The sequence below is a fragment of the Setaria viridis genome, chromosome 6, assembly GCF_005286985.2.
Source record: "Setaria viridis chromosome 6, Setaria_viridis_v4.0, whole genome shotgun sequence".
NCBI lineage: Eukaryota > Viridiplantae > Streptophyta > Magnoliopsida > Poales > Poaceae > Setaria > Setaria viridis.
The window spans coordinates 8,975,242-8,987,860 of record NC_048268.2 but is presented as its reverse complement, the minus strand read 5'-3'; the positions used below and the strand labels follow the sequence as shown (position 1 = coordinate 8,987,860).

At 51.3% G+C, this 12,619-nt stretch overlaps 1 protein-coding gene across 2 annotated transcripts; it reads left to right on the top strand.

Moving 5' to 3' along the window:
• The first annotated feature begins 8,301 nt into the window (after positions 1 to 8,301).
• LOC117860932 (uncharacterized) lies at positions 8,302 to 11,163 on the top strand. Of its 2 annotated transcripts, XR_004641604.2 has the most exons (3): positions 8,302 to 10,338; positions 10,646 to 10,722; positions 10,853 to 11,163. XR_004641604.2 is itself a non-coding variant. In XM_034744368.2 (2 exons), exon 1 carries the CDS (start codon positions 8,413 to 8,415, stop codon positions 10,333 to 10,335), a length of 1,923 nt encoding a protein of 640 aa, XP_034600259.1. In that variant the 5' UTR covers positions 8,302 to 8,412; the 3' UTR covers positions 10,336 to 10,338; positions 10,646 to 11,163. The 2 variants fall into 2 exon arrangements, 1 of the variants encoding a protein (XP_034600259.1); XM_034744368.2 differs by having other exon boundaries at positions 10,646 to 11,163.
• The last annotated feature ends 1,456 nt before the right edge of the window (positions 11,164 to 12,619 follow it).

Genomic DNA, 12,619 nt, shown 5'->3' with positions numbered 1-12,619 from the left:
CCCCCTTTGTTTCAGAAGACACAAGAACCGCTCGATGCCGACGCCTGGGTTCGTATGATCGAATCCAAGTTCGAGCTTCTCACCGCCCTGTGCCCCGACCATAACAAGGCTCGGTTCGCAGCTCAACAGCTGCGTGGCTCCGCACGGCTCTGGTGGGACCACTACCATGCCATGTTGCCGGCTGGCCATGTGGTCAGCTGGAGCGAGTTCAAGACCGCGTTTAAAGCGCATCACATCCCGGAAGGTCTCCTAGAGCGCAAGCTCAACGAGTTCCTGGCTCTTACCTAGGGAACCCGAGATGTCCTGCACTACGCCCAAGCTTTCAACGATCTGTGCCGTTATGCCGGCTATCATGCGGACACAGACGAGAAGAAGCGGGACAGATTCCGCCGAGGACTGAGCTTGGAGCTAAGAGAAAGGTTGAACCCCATCAAGGTGGACACCTACAACGAGTTGGTCAATCTGGCCATCTCTCAAGAGGATTGCATGCAGGCTCTCAAAGCCGACCAGAAGAGGAAGGCCTCCGTGGCATTTCCGAGCCAGCCAACCCGAAGGTTCAGGATGGTTCCTCCACAAGCGCCCAGCCGACCCCAGCAGTCGGGAAGGTGGATTGCCCGACCCCCACCAGTAGCAGCACCCCGTTTTTCCGGCTTCCAACCACAGGCGCCCCGGCCGACCCCACCAGCACCACCCCACCCTGCAACTAGTAGCCGCTGTTTCACCTGCGGCAATGAAGGGTATTTTGCTAAGGACTGCCCCAGGAACAGGAATCAGCAGCAAGGCCAGAACCCCATGGCGAACAGAGGAAGAAGGCCCAAGGTGCAAGTTCGACAAGGCCGGCTCAACTACACCAGCTTGACCGAACTCCCCGAGGGTGCGCCAGTAATGATGGGTACTTTCCTTGTCTTAAATCAAGCTGTTGTTGTGTTGTTTGATCCGGGAGCCTCTCATAGCTTTATTGGGAGTAAGGCTAGAGAAAGATGTGAGCTGGATGTCGGTCACACTAAGGAATCCTATGTGATCGCCACTCCGGGAGGGAAGATAGCCTCGGATCAGATCGTTACTCTTGTACCTCTCCAGCTAGGCCTGACCCTTTTCAATGAGAATCTTATCATCCTTGACCTGGAAGGAATAGATATCATCCTCGGGATGGATTGGATGGCCAGACACCAAGTGGTTCTAGATACAGCTGCCCGAACTCTTCACATCAACTCACCCTTCCATGGCAGTTCTACCCTATCCTTGAAACATCCTAAGTCCGCACTCCCTTGTGCGTACCCTCTATCGGAAGCCCAACTAGAAAGCCTCCATGTTGTCTGTGAGTACCCTAACGTGTTCCCCGAAGACTTGCCTGGCATGCCACCTGATAGAGAGGTGGAGTTTTCCATAGAGTTGATCCTCGGCACCGCACCGATATCCAAGAGACCCTATCGGATGCCACCTGCTGAGTTGGCCGAGTTGAAGATCCAGTTGCATGATCTGTTGGAAAAAGGCTTCATCCGACCCAGCACATCACCTTGGGTTGCCCCGCCCTGTTTGTGAAAAAGAAGGATGGCAATCTCCGCATGTGTGTGGACTACCGACCCCTCAATGCTGTGACCGTCAAGAATAAGTACCTACTGCCACGCATTGATGTCTTGTTTGATCAGTTAGCTGGAGCAAAAGTGTTCTCCAAGATCGATCTTCGTTCGGGTTATCACCAAATCAAGATCCGACACGGCGACATACCCAAGACAGCCTTCTCCACAAGATATGGACTATACGAGTACCTGGTCATGTCCTTTGGACTCACCAATGCACCCGCCTATTTCATGTACCTCATGAACTCGGTGTTCATGCCCAAGTTGGACAAGTTTGTTGTGATGTTTATTGATGATATCCTCGTGTACTCGAAGAGCGAAGAAGAACATGCCGATCATCTTCATGTAGTTCTCCAACGGCTGAGAGATCACCAACTCTATGCCAAATTCTCCAAGTGTGAGTAATGGTTAGATAGTGTCAAGTTTTTGGGACACACTATCTCCAAGGATGGTATAGCCGTCGACCCCAGTAAGGTGCAGGAAGTCATGGAATGGAAGCCTCCTGCCTCAGTGCACCAGATCAGAAGTTTCCTTGGACTGGCAGGCTACTATCGGCGCTTCATATCGGATTTCTCTAAGATAGCTAAGCCAATGACAGAGTTGTTGAAGAAAGAGGTCAGGTTCGCGTGGAGCGACAAGTGTGAAGAAGCCTTCAAGACCCTGAAGCACTTGCTGACTACAGCCCCAGTTTTGGCTCAGCCCGACCCTTCTAGGCCGTTTGACGTGTACTGTGACGCCTCTGGCACTGGACTTGGGTGTGTTCTTATGCAAGACAACCGAGTTATTGCCTATGCCTCACGGGCATTATGACCTCATGAGTTGAACTACCCGACCCATGATCTTGAGTTGGCAGCAGTGATTCATGCCTTAAAGATATGGAGACACTATCTGATGGGCACCCACTGCAACATCTACACTGACCACAAGAGCCTCAAGTACATCTTCACTCAAGACGACCTCAACATGCACCAAAGAAGATGGTTAGAGTTGATAAAAGACTACGACTTGGAAGTTCACTATCATCCCGGCAAGGCCAATGTGGTGGCCGATGCTCTTAGCCGCAAGAACTGTTGCAATTGCGTGTCGGCAACAACTTTCACCGAGACTCTGTGTCATGAGATGGGGAAACTCAGTTTGGAAATTGTTCCCCATGGAACCCTCGGCCACATCACCCTTGACTCAGTTTTGGAAGACCAAATACGGTCAGCACAAGTGGAGGATGAGGAAGTAAAGCGGATCATCAGGAAGATCGCATTGAAGGATGAAGGGTATAAGCATTTTCGACAGGATGAGACTGGGAAGGTGTATTATGGAAACCGATTGGTTGTACCAGCTGACCCCAAACTGAGGAAGCAGATCCTAGACGAAGCTCATCTCTCCAAGTTCTCGATCCATCCTGGCAGCAATAAGATGTACCATGATCTCCGTCAAACCTTTTGGTGGAGTGGAGTGAAGCCAGAAATTGCCCGGTATGTTTCAGAATGTGACACCTGTCAACGTGTCAAAGCCAGCCATCTAAAGGTAGCAGGTACCCTGCAGCCCCTACCTATTCCCTCTTGAAAATGGGAAGACATCAGCATGGACTTCATAGTTGGACTGCCCCTCACATCACAGCGACATGACTCCATCTGGGTTATAGTGGACCGCCTGACCAAGACCGCTCACTTCCTTCCTGTCCGCACCACCCACACAGTCAAACAGTATGCAGAGTTGTACCTCGACCACATAGTTTCCCTACACGGTGTACCCAAGACCATCATCTCTGATCGAGGAGTTCAGTTTGTGGCACGCTTTTGGGAATAGCTACAAGCATCCATGGGCGCCAGGCTCATCCGTAGCTCAACATATCATCCTCAAACCGATGGTCAAACCGAAAGAGTCAATCAGATCCTTGAAGACATGTTGAGAGCTTGTGTCATCCATTATGACAAAAATTGGGACAAGTGCTTGCCCTTGGCAGAATTCTCCTACAACAACAGCTACCAGACCAGTTTGAAGATGGCACCGTTTGAAGCCTTATATGGCCGGAGATGTCGGACAACATTGAACTGGTCCCAAGCAGGAGAAAGACAGATCTAGGGCCCTGACTTAGTGGCAGAAGCCGAAGAGCGAGTAAGGGTAATTGAAGCAAATCTCAAAGCTGCCCAATCTCGACAGAAGAGTTATTCCGACAGGCGAAGAAGGCCCCTACAGTTCGACATTGGCGATCATGTGTACCTTCGAGTCTCCCCGACCAAGGGAGTGCAACGGTTTGGAGTGAAAGGAAAATTGGCTCCCCGCTACATTGGCCCTTATGAGATTGTGGAGATCTGTGGACCCGTTGCCTATCGGATCCAACTCCCAGAACGGCTATCGGCCATACACAATGTTTTCCATGTATCTCAACTGAAGAAATGTGTCCAAGTTCCAACCGAGATCTTAGAGCCAGAGCAGCTTCAGGTAGAGCCCGACCTAACCTACACCGAGTACCCAGACCGAGTTCTTGACCAGAAAGAGAGACATACCCGGCGCCAAATGGTCAGAATGTACAAGATCCTCTGGAGGAACCACACGGAGGATGAAGCAACATGGGAAACAGACGAGTATCTGAACAAGCACTTCCCAGGTTTTCTGTCTCATCAAGGAGGTAAGAACGGCACACCCTACTTTTATACCTGAATCTCGGGACGAGATTCTTTTTAAGAGGGGTAGGCTGTGACGACCGACCCCAAATCTTCCAAGTTAACCCTAATCCGAGCCCCTGATCACCTGTCTTAGCTTCCCAAGCCGAAGTGAACAACCTCCAGACCGGTCCCGACCCCTGAGACCTGACCTCTCTCCGCTTGTCCCTAGTTCCGACCCCGCCGACCCCCAACTCACCGTCGGATCCTTCTAAGTCTTTCCCAAAACATCCGTTCTATCTGACCGGTGGACCCACGAGATCTTTTTCCCCCAGATCTTCCGCGACAGGCGCACTCGAGTTGCACGCCCGCTTCAGAGTTCCCCCGCTGCGTGGCTCAACTTCTCCGACGCCCGCCGCTCCGCCTTGTCTCTGGCCCGCGACCGAATGGATTCTCGCGCCCCCTTCCCCAATCGCAGCGGAAGCCCCTCTGCAACCTTTCTGCAACACCTCGCCACCGCGCCCATCATCACATCGCCAGATCCTGGCCGCAGAGCCTGATGTCACCCGTCTTTTCCGTCACTTTGACACAGTCGCGCCGCTTGGTCTTCGCTACCCGACGATTCCTCCTCCGCCAACACTGACCGCGGCAGCGACAGCTCCTTTCCCCACCCTGTCAGAAACCGCCCGCCAATCTGTTGTTCCGCGCTCGCCCACGCGCCTGCGGCCGCCTGTTTTCTCACCTGTGCACCCTCGATTCTAGCGCCGTTAACCCGGTCACTTCCATCAACTCTACCGCACGACGACGCCCACCTCCGCCAAATCTCAACCACCGGCATACCCGCTCCTGCGCCGCCCTGACGCCAGAGCCCAATGACCGCTGGCGTCATCCCCGAAGTCCTGCTCCACCGCCCTCGTCGCTCAATCGCCGCCCAGGCAGAGCACTCCATTGCTTCTTCCCCGGCCTTCGCGCTGCTCCCCTTCTCACTCCCACGCCGCTCCCTTCTCACTCCAGCGCCACTATAAAAGGGAATGCGCGAGCCCCGCCGGAGTTCCCTTCGCCATTGCTGCCTTTCCGCCTTTTCGCTTGCTCCCTGCTCAAGCTCCCAACGCCACCCCACTAAGTTCCTGAGGAACTCTCCTCTCCGCCCCACTCCGTTTTCCCCAAGCCATCCAGCCGCTTGCTCCTCCGTGCTGCGTAAGAGCTTACTTGTGATCCACAAAAAGCACCGCCGCCGCCGGAGCCCTGCCGGACCTAGCCGTTGTTCAAAGCCTTAGCCCCTCCGCCCAAGTCTGCTTCTTCCCGACCCCAAGCTTTCCTTGTAGGAAGAAGGTAAGCTACCGACCCCTGGTCCGCCTCGTCCGACCCTTGTCCGCTTCGCCCGACCCCTCTTATCCGCCCGACCCCGGTTCCATCTCGCCCGACCCTGTCTGTCCCGCCGACCCTTCTCCGCCTCGCCCGAGGGCTCGGCTGTAACCTTTTTCTTCAAACCGAGGGTGTATGTGTAAAACTTGGGGACCCTTCAGCGCTGAGTCTGAGGATCCCTAGCACACCAAACCCTCTAATTTAAGGGTCAGATCATAAGTTCCTTTCCTCCGACCCTTACCTCTTGATCTCCACCAGCTCCCTTGAACCTTCCCACCCTCCTGCTTTTTGTCGCGAGTTTCTGGGCTCAGACTTGCAAGTGTTGCTGTTGAAATAACCGTCTATGCTAACTAATGCATTGCATTCGTGTAGAGCTGCGCCTCGCCGACGGCTTCTACGAGCTGCACCCGGCGCCAGAAGACGACGGTGTAGCTGAGCTCCTGCCCTCTGAAGCCGAAGCCGCCCCAGAAGTCGAGCAGTTCTCTTCCTCCTTGCTCGAAGGCAAGCCCCGGTTGCATGAAAACCCTATGTTGTTTTACCAGACTTGCGCATGCCTTCTTTAGCATACTTGTGCATTTACGTATAGGAGTTGTTTGGAACCCTAGATGCATGACTTAGCTCCCATGATCTGAACACTAGCTGTTGGATCGAGTAGATGCCTTGCTTAACTAGGAGACGGTAAAAGCCGAGTGATTCCCTGTCACTCGCGAGTTGTAGGAGTTGGATGTCTACCCTTCTGTTACAACTGTAAGGACGATGGACGGGGCAGGGTTTTGGGTAACTCTTTGGTGGTCGGTTGATCGCCCCGTCTATCTATGAAACTTGACTAAGGCCTGACAGTGGTGGTATTCGTGATCAAGTGTTTGAAAGTACTAACCTCATACTTAGTATGGGATGAGGAAGCCTAGTACCGGATTGAACCTAGACGTGAGCGGTCGCCCCATTGTTCTTGGAACGGAGTTTCCCCTGCTGGTTGTTGCACGTGGTGGCAAGCGTGGTCACAGAACGGCAGAGGCGGGGTCTGTGGAACCTTGCACCAAAGGAAATGGGCTCGACACGAGTTAGGGGATTGATGGGGAAGGCCGACACGGGAAGCGACCTCCGGGTGCGCGGATGTCGTGAGGTTAGGTTCACCATGCATGGTTAGAGAACTCGAATCGATTCATCTGCCTCTCACAGTTTGAGACTACTTGATCGCTATGTCACCCTGAGTAAATGAGGAATCTGATGATGACATGGTTCTGTTGAGATAAGCATACCTTGGTTGGTTCTATGATTGCTTAGAATAGGTTGCAAAACTTAGACCGGATAATGAACTTAGAACCGAAGCTAAAACTTGAAAATAAGGTTCTATTTAGTGTTTTTGGCAAACAAAACCCCCAGCCAAAAAGCCTTACATGTCTAGTTCTGTGGAGTAGCTTTACTCCCTGGCGGTTAAGTCTTGTTGAGCTTAGTAGCTCAGCCTTGTTGTGGCTGCTGTTTTTTTTCAGGTGAAGTCGCTGCTCCCGACCCTTCTTCCGCTGGCACTTGGCCGCCCCAGCTCCCTCCGGGTTGGACGGTCAAGTGGGATCCCTCCTCGGACGGCGAGGAGAGGGATCAGTGATGTCCCGGCTGGCCTCACCAGGGATGTCCGACCCCGACACTTTGCTTCCGCTAGTGGTTTACCTTCTGTTGTTTTTCTTGAAACCTTGTAAAACTCTGATGTTTATTTCATAACTAAACTAAGTGGTTAAGTTGTTAACTCGGTGGACTTATTGTATTCTCTGGAACCGCTCACCTTCGTGTGGATCTGCTAAAATGGTCCTGTTCAAGTGGTTAAATCGGAAGAAATCCGACGGCACTTCGTGTTTACTCGGCTTAGGCATGAGCGTTGCGTATTATGCGGCTAAATCATGTTTAACCAAGTAGATCCGAAGTGGATTCGCCACATTTAGACCAAGTGGTTTAGGAGTTATGGTGTGTTTTTGTGGCTGCAGTTTTCGGTGCCGCAGCTTAGGCAGCTGCCATAGGTGCGGCATGGCTGGCTACGAAGCACGCCTTAAATTCATAATATGGTTGTAACAAAGCTATGGAGAGATAGCTCTTATCAAGCACCGCGTGTTGATACACGTCACTATTGCCCACTTGACCCGTGGGTTCAGCCCAAGCCCGGTGGGTTTTGGCCCACCCATGCTCTGGCATGGTCAGCGAAAACAAAGCTAAAAAAATCGAGCGAGCCCAAGCCTACCCATGCAATTAATTTCATTTATTTAAAATAAAAAAGAGTGGGAAGCTCAAGCCCAGCCCGAAAATTCAGCCCGACAATGCACATGAAACTTTTGTGGGCATAAATTTTTAGTCCGAAATGAACTAGGCTTTTTTTAGCCCGAGCTGATTTAGCCCATAAAATGCTTAGGTCTACTTGTGACCTAAGCTAGTGGGAAAAGTTTACGAATCCATTTGTATGGTTTGCAACTTCTGAACTAAACTGATATAAGCATAAAATTATTATATAGCGGGTGCAATTTACCCTTTTATGAAATTGAACTAGTGGCAGATGCCGAAACAATATCGACGGAAAGGCAGTAGTGTTATAGCGAATCATCGCAGACCTTGCTTGCCCGATCGAACGGTATCCATTGAAGCAAAGCCGCATTGGAACTGGGCCTCGCCACCTCAGCTCAACCGCTGCCCAGCCGCTTCCGTCCGTACACCGAGTCCACCGTTCGCCCCGTGCACCCGTCTCCTTCCCTTCCTACTCCGCCCCGCCGCAACGGCAACCCACTCCCTCCCAGATCCCACTGCTCCCCAGATCCGCGCCGCTGCCCTCGCCCCCAGATCCGCCGCCGCGCCGGAGCGCCCCACTCCGCCGCCGGCGTCCGCGCGCCATGGCGTGCCTCGCGATCTCCCTGCAGCCGGTTAACGGGCCGGACATCCTCCTCCAGACGCGCTCCTGGTTCCCCGTCTCCCGCGCCCTCGCCGCCGTCTCCGCCTTCCGCCTCGCGCGCCTCCACCTCGCCCGCGGCAAGCAGCAGTCCGCCGCCGCCGCCGCCTCCGCCTCCTCGTCCGCCTCGCTCGACGCCATCGGCGACGACCCGCTCGCCGCCGGATCGGGCCAGCTCGTCGTCGGCGTCGAGTCGCAGTACCGCGTCGTGTACCGCCTCGTCAACTCCATCTACGTGCTCGGCGTCACCACCGCGGGCTCCGACCACGCCGCCCCCGCCGTCCACGCCTTCGCCGTCGCCGACGCCGTCAACCAGGCCGTCTCCGTCGTCGTCGCCGCATGCCGCGGCGTCGACGTCACCCCCGAGAAGGTGCACCGCAAGTACCCCGAGGTGTACCTTGCGCTCGACCTCGTCCTCCACGGCGTGGGATCCGTCCGCCTCTCCCAGATCCTCGCCACCATACATGGCGACAACCTCGCGCGCATGGTCAACTCCTCCCCCGACGCCGAGGCCCGCGCCCGTGGCGCGGATTCTTGGCCCACTGTCGAGCACCTCGCGCAGGATCGCCACGCCGCGAGGGAGGGCTTCTCCGGCGCCTCGTTCGAGCTTCCCCAGGAAACACTCGCTGCTGGTGACGAGTTCTCCTCTAACATTGCTCCGGCGACCACGGTTGCTACTGGGGATGAGCCTCCACCTGAGGAGGCGCCTCCTGTGGAGAAGGATCCCTTCGCAGCCAGCGACCTGATTAACAACAAGCCGGAGGAGGCATTGGTTGGTGGGTTCAAGAAGAACAAGGAGACTGCCCTTGTGGTTGCTGATCCTGCAGCTGCACTTGCTGGGTTGGAGGTCACGACTCTGCCTCCAGCTGAGGCAACTAAGCCGACATTTATTGGAGTTGAAGGGTTTGAGGGTGACTATGGTGGAATTGAGTTCGGCAACGAGGAGGCTTCACTTGCTGAGGCGTTTGAAGGGTTCAATGCGCCATTTGGTGGTGGGCTGGATGCTTCTGAGTTTGTTACCACGACGAAGAAGGATCATAAGGACAGGGCTGTCACTGGTCTTGAGCTGCTAGCAACCAGTGGGCAGCCACCAAATGCAGCTGGTGGTACTCCGTTGGAGAATCTATTGGTGACCAAGCGCACAGAAATGACTGCTCCTGAGTTGTTCATTGCAGAGGAGATCAACGCAGAATTCAAGGAGTCTATTCTTGTGCGGGTTGGTTTGAAGGGTACAATCTTCCTTCGAACCTTGCCATTGAACAAGGCAGCGGGGAAGGAAACAGAGTTCTCCTTCCGTCTTGAGGGCACATCAGGAATGAAGAGGGCTGCATTGCAGAGTAATGTGTTGAGTAACCTCCAGAATGGGCTATTCCATGTCAGAACTGTGTCGAAGGAGGAGCCCATTCCCCTTCTGAAGTACAGCTTCCTGCCAAAGCACTCGCCTCTACCTTTGAGGATGCGCCTTGTGAAGCGCCATAGCGGGACATTGCTCTCAGTGATGATACAGTATGCATCCAACCCAATGCTGCCGCAGCCTCTGAGCAATGTGACATTCATTGTTAAGCTTCCTGTGGACCCCACTCTGCTCAATGTTTCACCCAAGGCAGTGCTGAACCGGGCAGAGAGGGAGCTAAGATGGCACATTTCAGACATTCCCCTGAAAGGTCCAGCTGGAAGGCTCAGAGCACGAATGCCTGTTGACCAAGACTCCAAGGATGGTGAGCTAGAGGTTCTTGGCATGGTGAAATTTGCTTACCAAGGGCCATTTACATTGTCTGGCATCAAACTACATCCAGCCACTGATGGCATTGCCCAGTTTAATGAAGTTGGACATACCTTTTCCAGTGGGAGTTACCTGTGCATCTGATAGGTACCTTCTTGTACTGTAGGTGCTTCTTTACATCTTTCATTGTGTTTGTTTCTGCAGCAGGGTGTGAAAATCCTATTGTATGTAGCAAAGTGTGTTTGTTTTTGTGAGGCTGAAGTTCCACCATGTTTTTGAGTTGTCTTTTGCTCTTGATATATCATCTGTGATTACTCATGAAAGCTATCTACTGTTCATGAAGTTTATTCATGAAAAAATAATGTGCTATCTTTACTCATGAAGATACAATGTGCTGCTCTCATGAAATATTATTTATTATTCTATTGCTTCTCTTTTGGCATGTGATTTTAAGGATGTTACTGCTTCTGGTTAAAAGATCATGATGTTTGATTTAGCTACTGTAAGGAGAAATCTACTCATTCAGGCAAGGTAATTAAATGATTTTTATTAAAAAAGGCTGAAGTGCATATTCTGTTTTTAATGTTTGTTATTCCCGCTGATCAAGTTGAAGTTAAGCTGATGGCACTATTGATGTACCTGTTTAGCAAATTAATTTCAGGTTTCATTTTTTTGTCACATATAACATCCACTGTGGAGGGTTATCTGGAAAGAAAGAATACCCTAGTGCTGTAAGCTAACAGGCTTGGCATTTATTAATGCAGCTATATATTTTATACCCTTTGCTGTATGTATGCCACTTCTGTTAATACCGAAGTTACTTTCTAGTTTTGACTTGTGATAATGGTGTTGAGCTTCGAACTCCTGCTGGGTCCCTGCCTAATCATTAGTGAATGTAAAGGGTAGTGTATTGATACTTGTTACTGCAATGGCACTTATTTAATGCAGAGAAAGCAGTGTTTATGTTTTTAATATCTTTTCTATTTTATTCCCAATTTATAATGACAACTATATCTAAGTATTACCTGTACTAATTATACCTTGCACCAATCGATCAATTAATATGCAAGTTTAACTGAGATCTGTGTTCTGTTTAGTAGTCATTATTGCAGTCTCAATGTTGCTTGTGTTGATACTGATTAATATTAAAGTTTATGCTGTTCGCAGTGGCCATGATGTTGGCTTATAGTTGAGCCTTGTTTGTGCTGACGCATTTAGGCGAATATTGTTTGCATGAACAGATTGTTACACTACATCTGATTGCAGAAAAAAAGAGACTATTTTGAGTTTTTTGTGGACATTAGAAGTTCAGTTAGCACAATGGTTCAGAAACAAGTGGTGTCCCCAATTCTGTTATTTCCAATATCTTCATTTTAAAATTGGCTACATAAAACGGCATGAGTTTTGTATATTTAAAAAACATATTTGTAATATTTATTTTATGGGGTTTTAAAAAAGTTGCTATTAAATCGATGTTGAACATTTGTTTGTTGTCAGTCAAATTTTTTAGTGAAGGTAGCGTGGAGAGATAGAATGAGGGGGTGACCTTATAGCCAATATAGGTTGGTATACGAGGAATATATAGCCAATATAGGTTGGTATACAAGGAATACAATCAAGTATACATGGAAAGCTACAAAATAGCTATACAATTCCTAATACCCACCCACGGTCGCAGCGGGAGGTTCCAAAGACTGGACCTAAAGTCAGTGAACAGCTGGTAGGCCTCTCGTCATGATGTTCGCGAACTGATGGGAAGATGGCACATGTAGTACTCGGACCTGTCCCAAGGTGACCCTCTTGCAGACGAAGTGGATGTCAATCTCAATATGCTTTGTGCACCGATGATGAACTGGATTGGTTGTCACATAGACAGCGCTCACGTTGTCACAGTAGACAACGGAGGTGGTCGAAGTAAGAGGAACGTGAAGCTCTTGAAGAAGCTGTCGAAGCCAACATCACTCGGCAACGGCATGAGCAACGACTAGAGAGTCCTACTCTAATAGCTACGAGTAGTTTCCTAATCCTTGACTAGTTCCTGTCCTCCACGTAGACTACGTCATCCTGCACCGTAGTCTCCATGTCTGACACGTCTCGGTGTACAACTCCGTATTGTAGGATTGTCCCAACCTTCTGGTGGGCTCATGGATATATGGCCGACAAGCCCCCGAGTACTTTTTAGTCAAATGTAGTAGTCTCGAGTAGTTTTGTAAGCTTCTCCGACTGGTTGGATGAGCTGAGTACTGCAGATAGCGTTCAGCTGCCGGAGCTGATAGAGAAGATTGCCACACTCAAGAGGGAAGGTCTGATCGGCATCGGCGTGAGCTTCAGCTTCATGAGGCGAGTTCAACCCCTACAACTGCGCTGCACATGGAGGTATGTCTACTCGGGTCCCAATGACCCATCGCGGATGACGTCGCAAGACTTG

Excerpts from the sequence above, each read along its gene's own strand:
- LOC117860932 (XM_034744368.2), top strand. The coding sequence starts at position 8,413 with ATGGCGTGCCTCGCGATCTCCCTGCAGCCGGTTAACGGGCCGGACATC.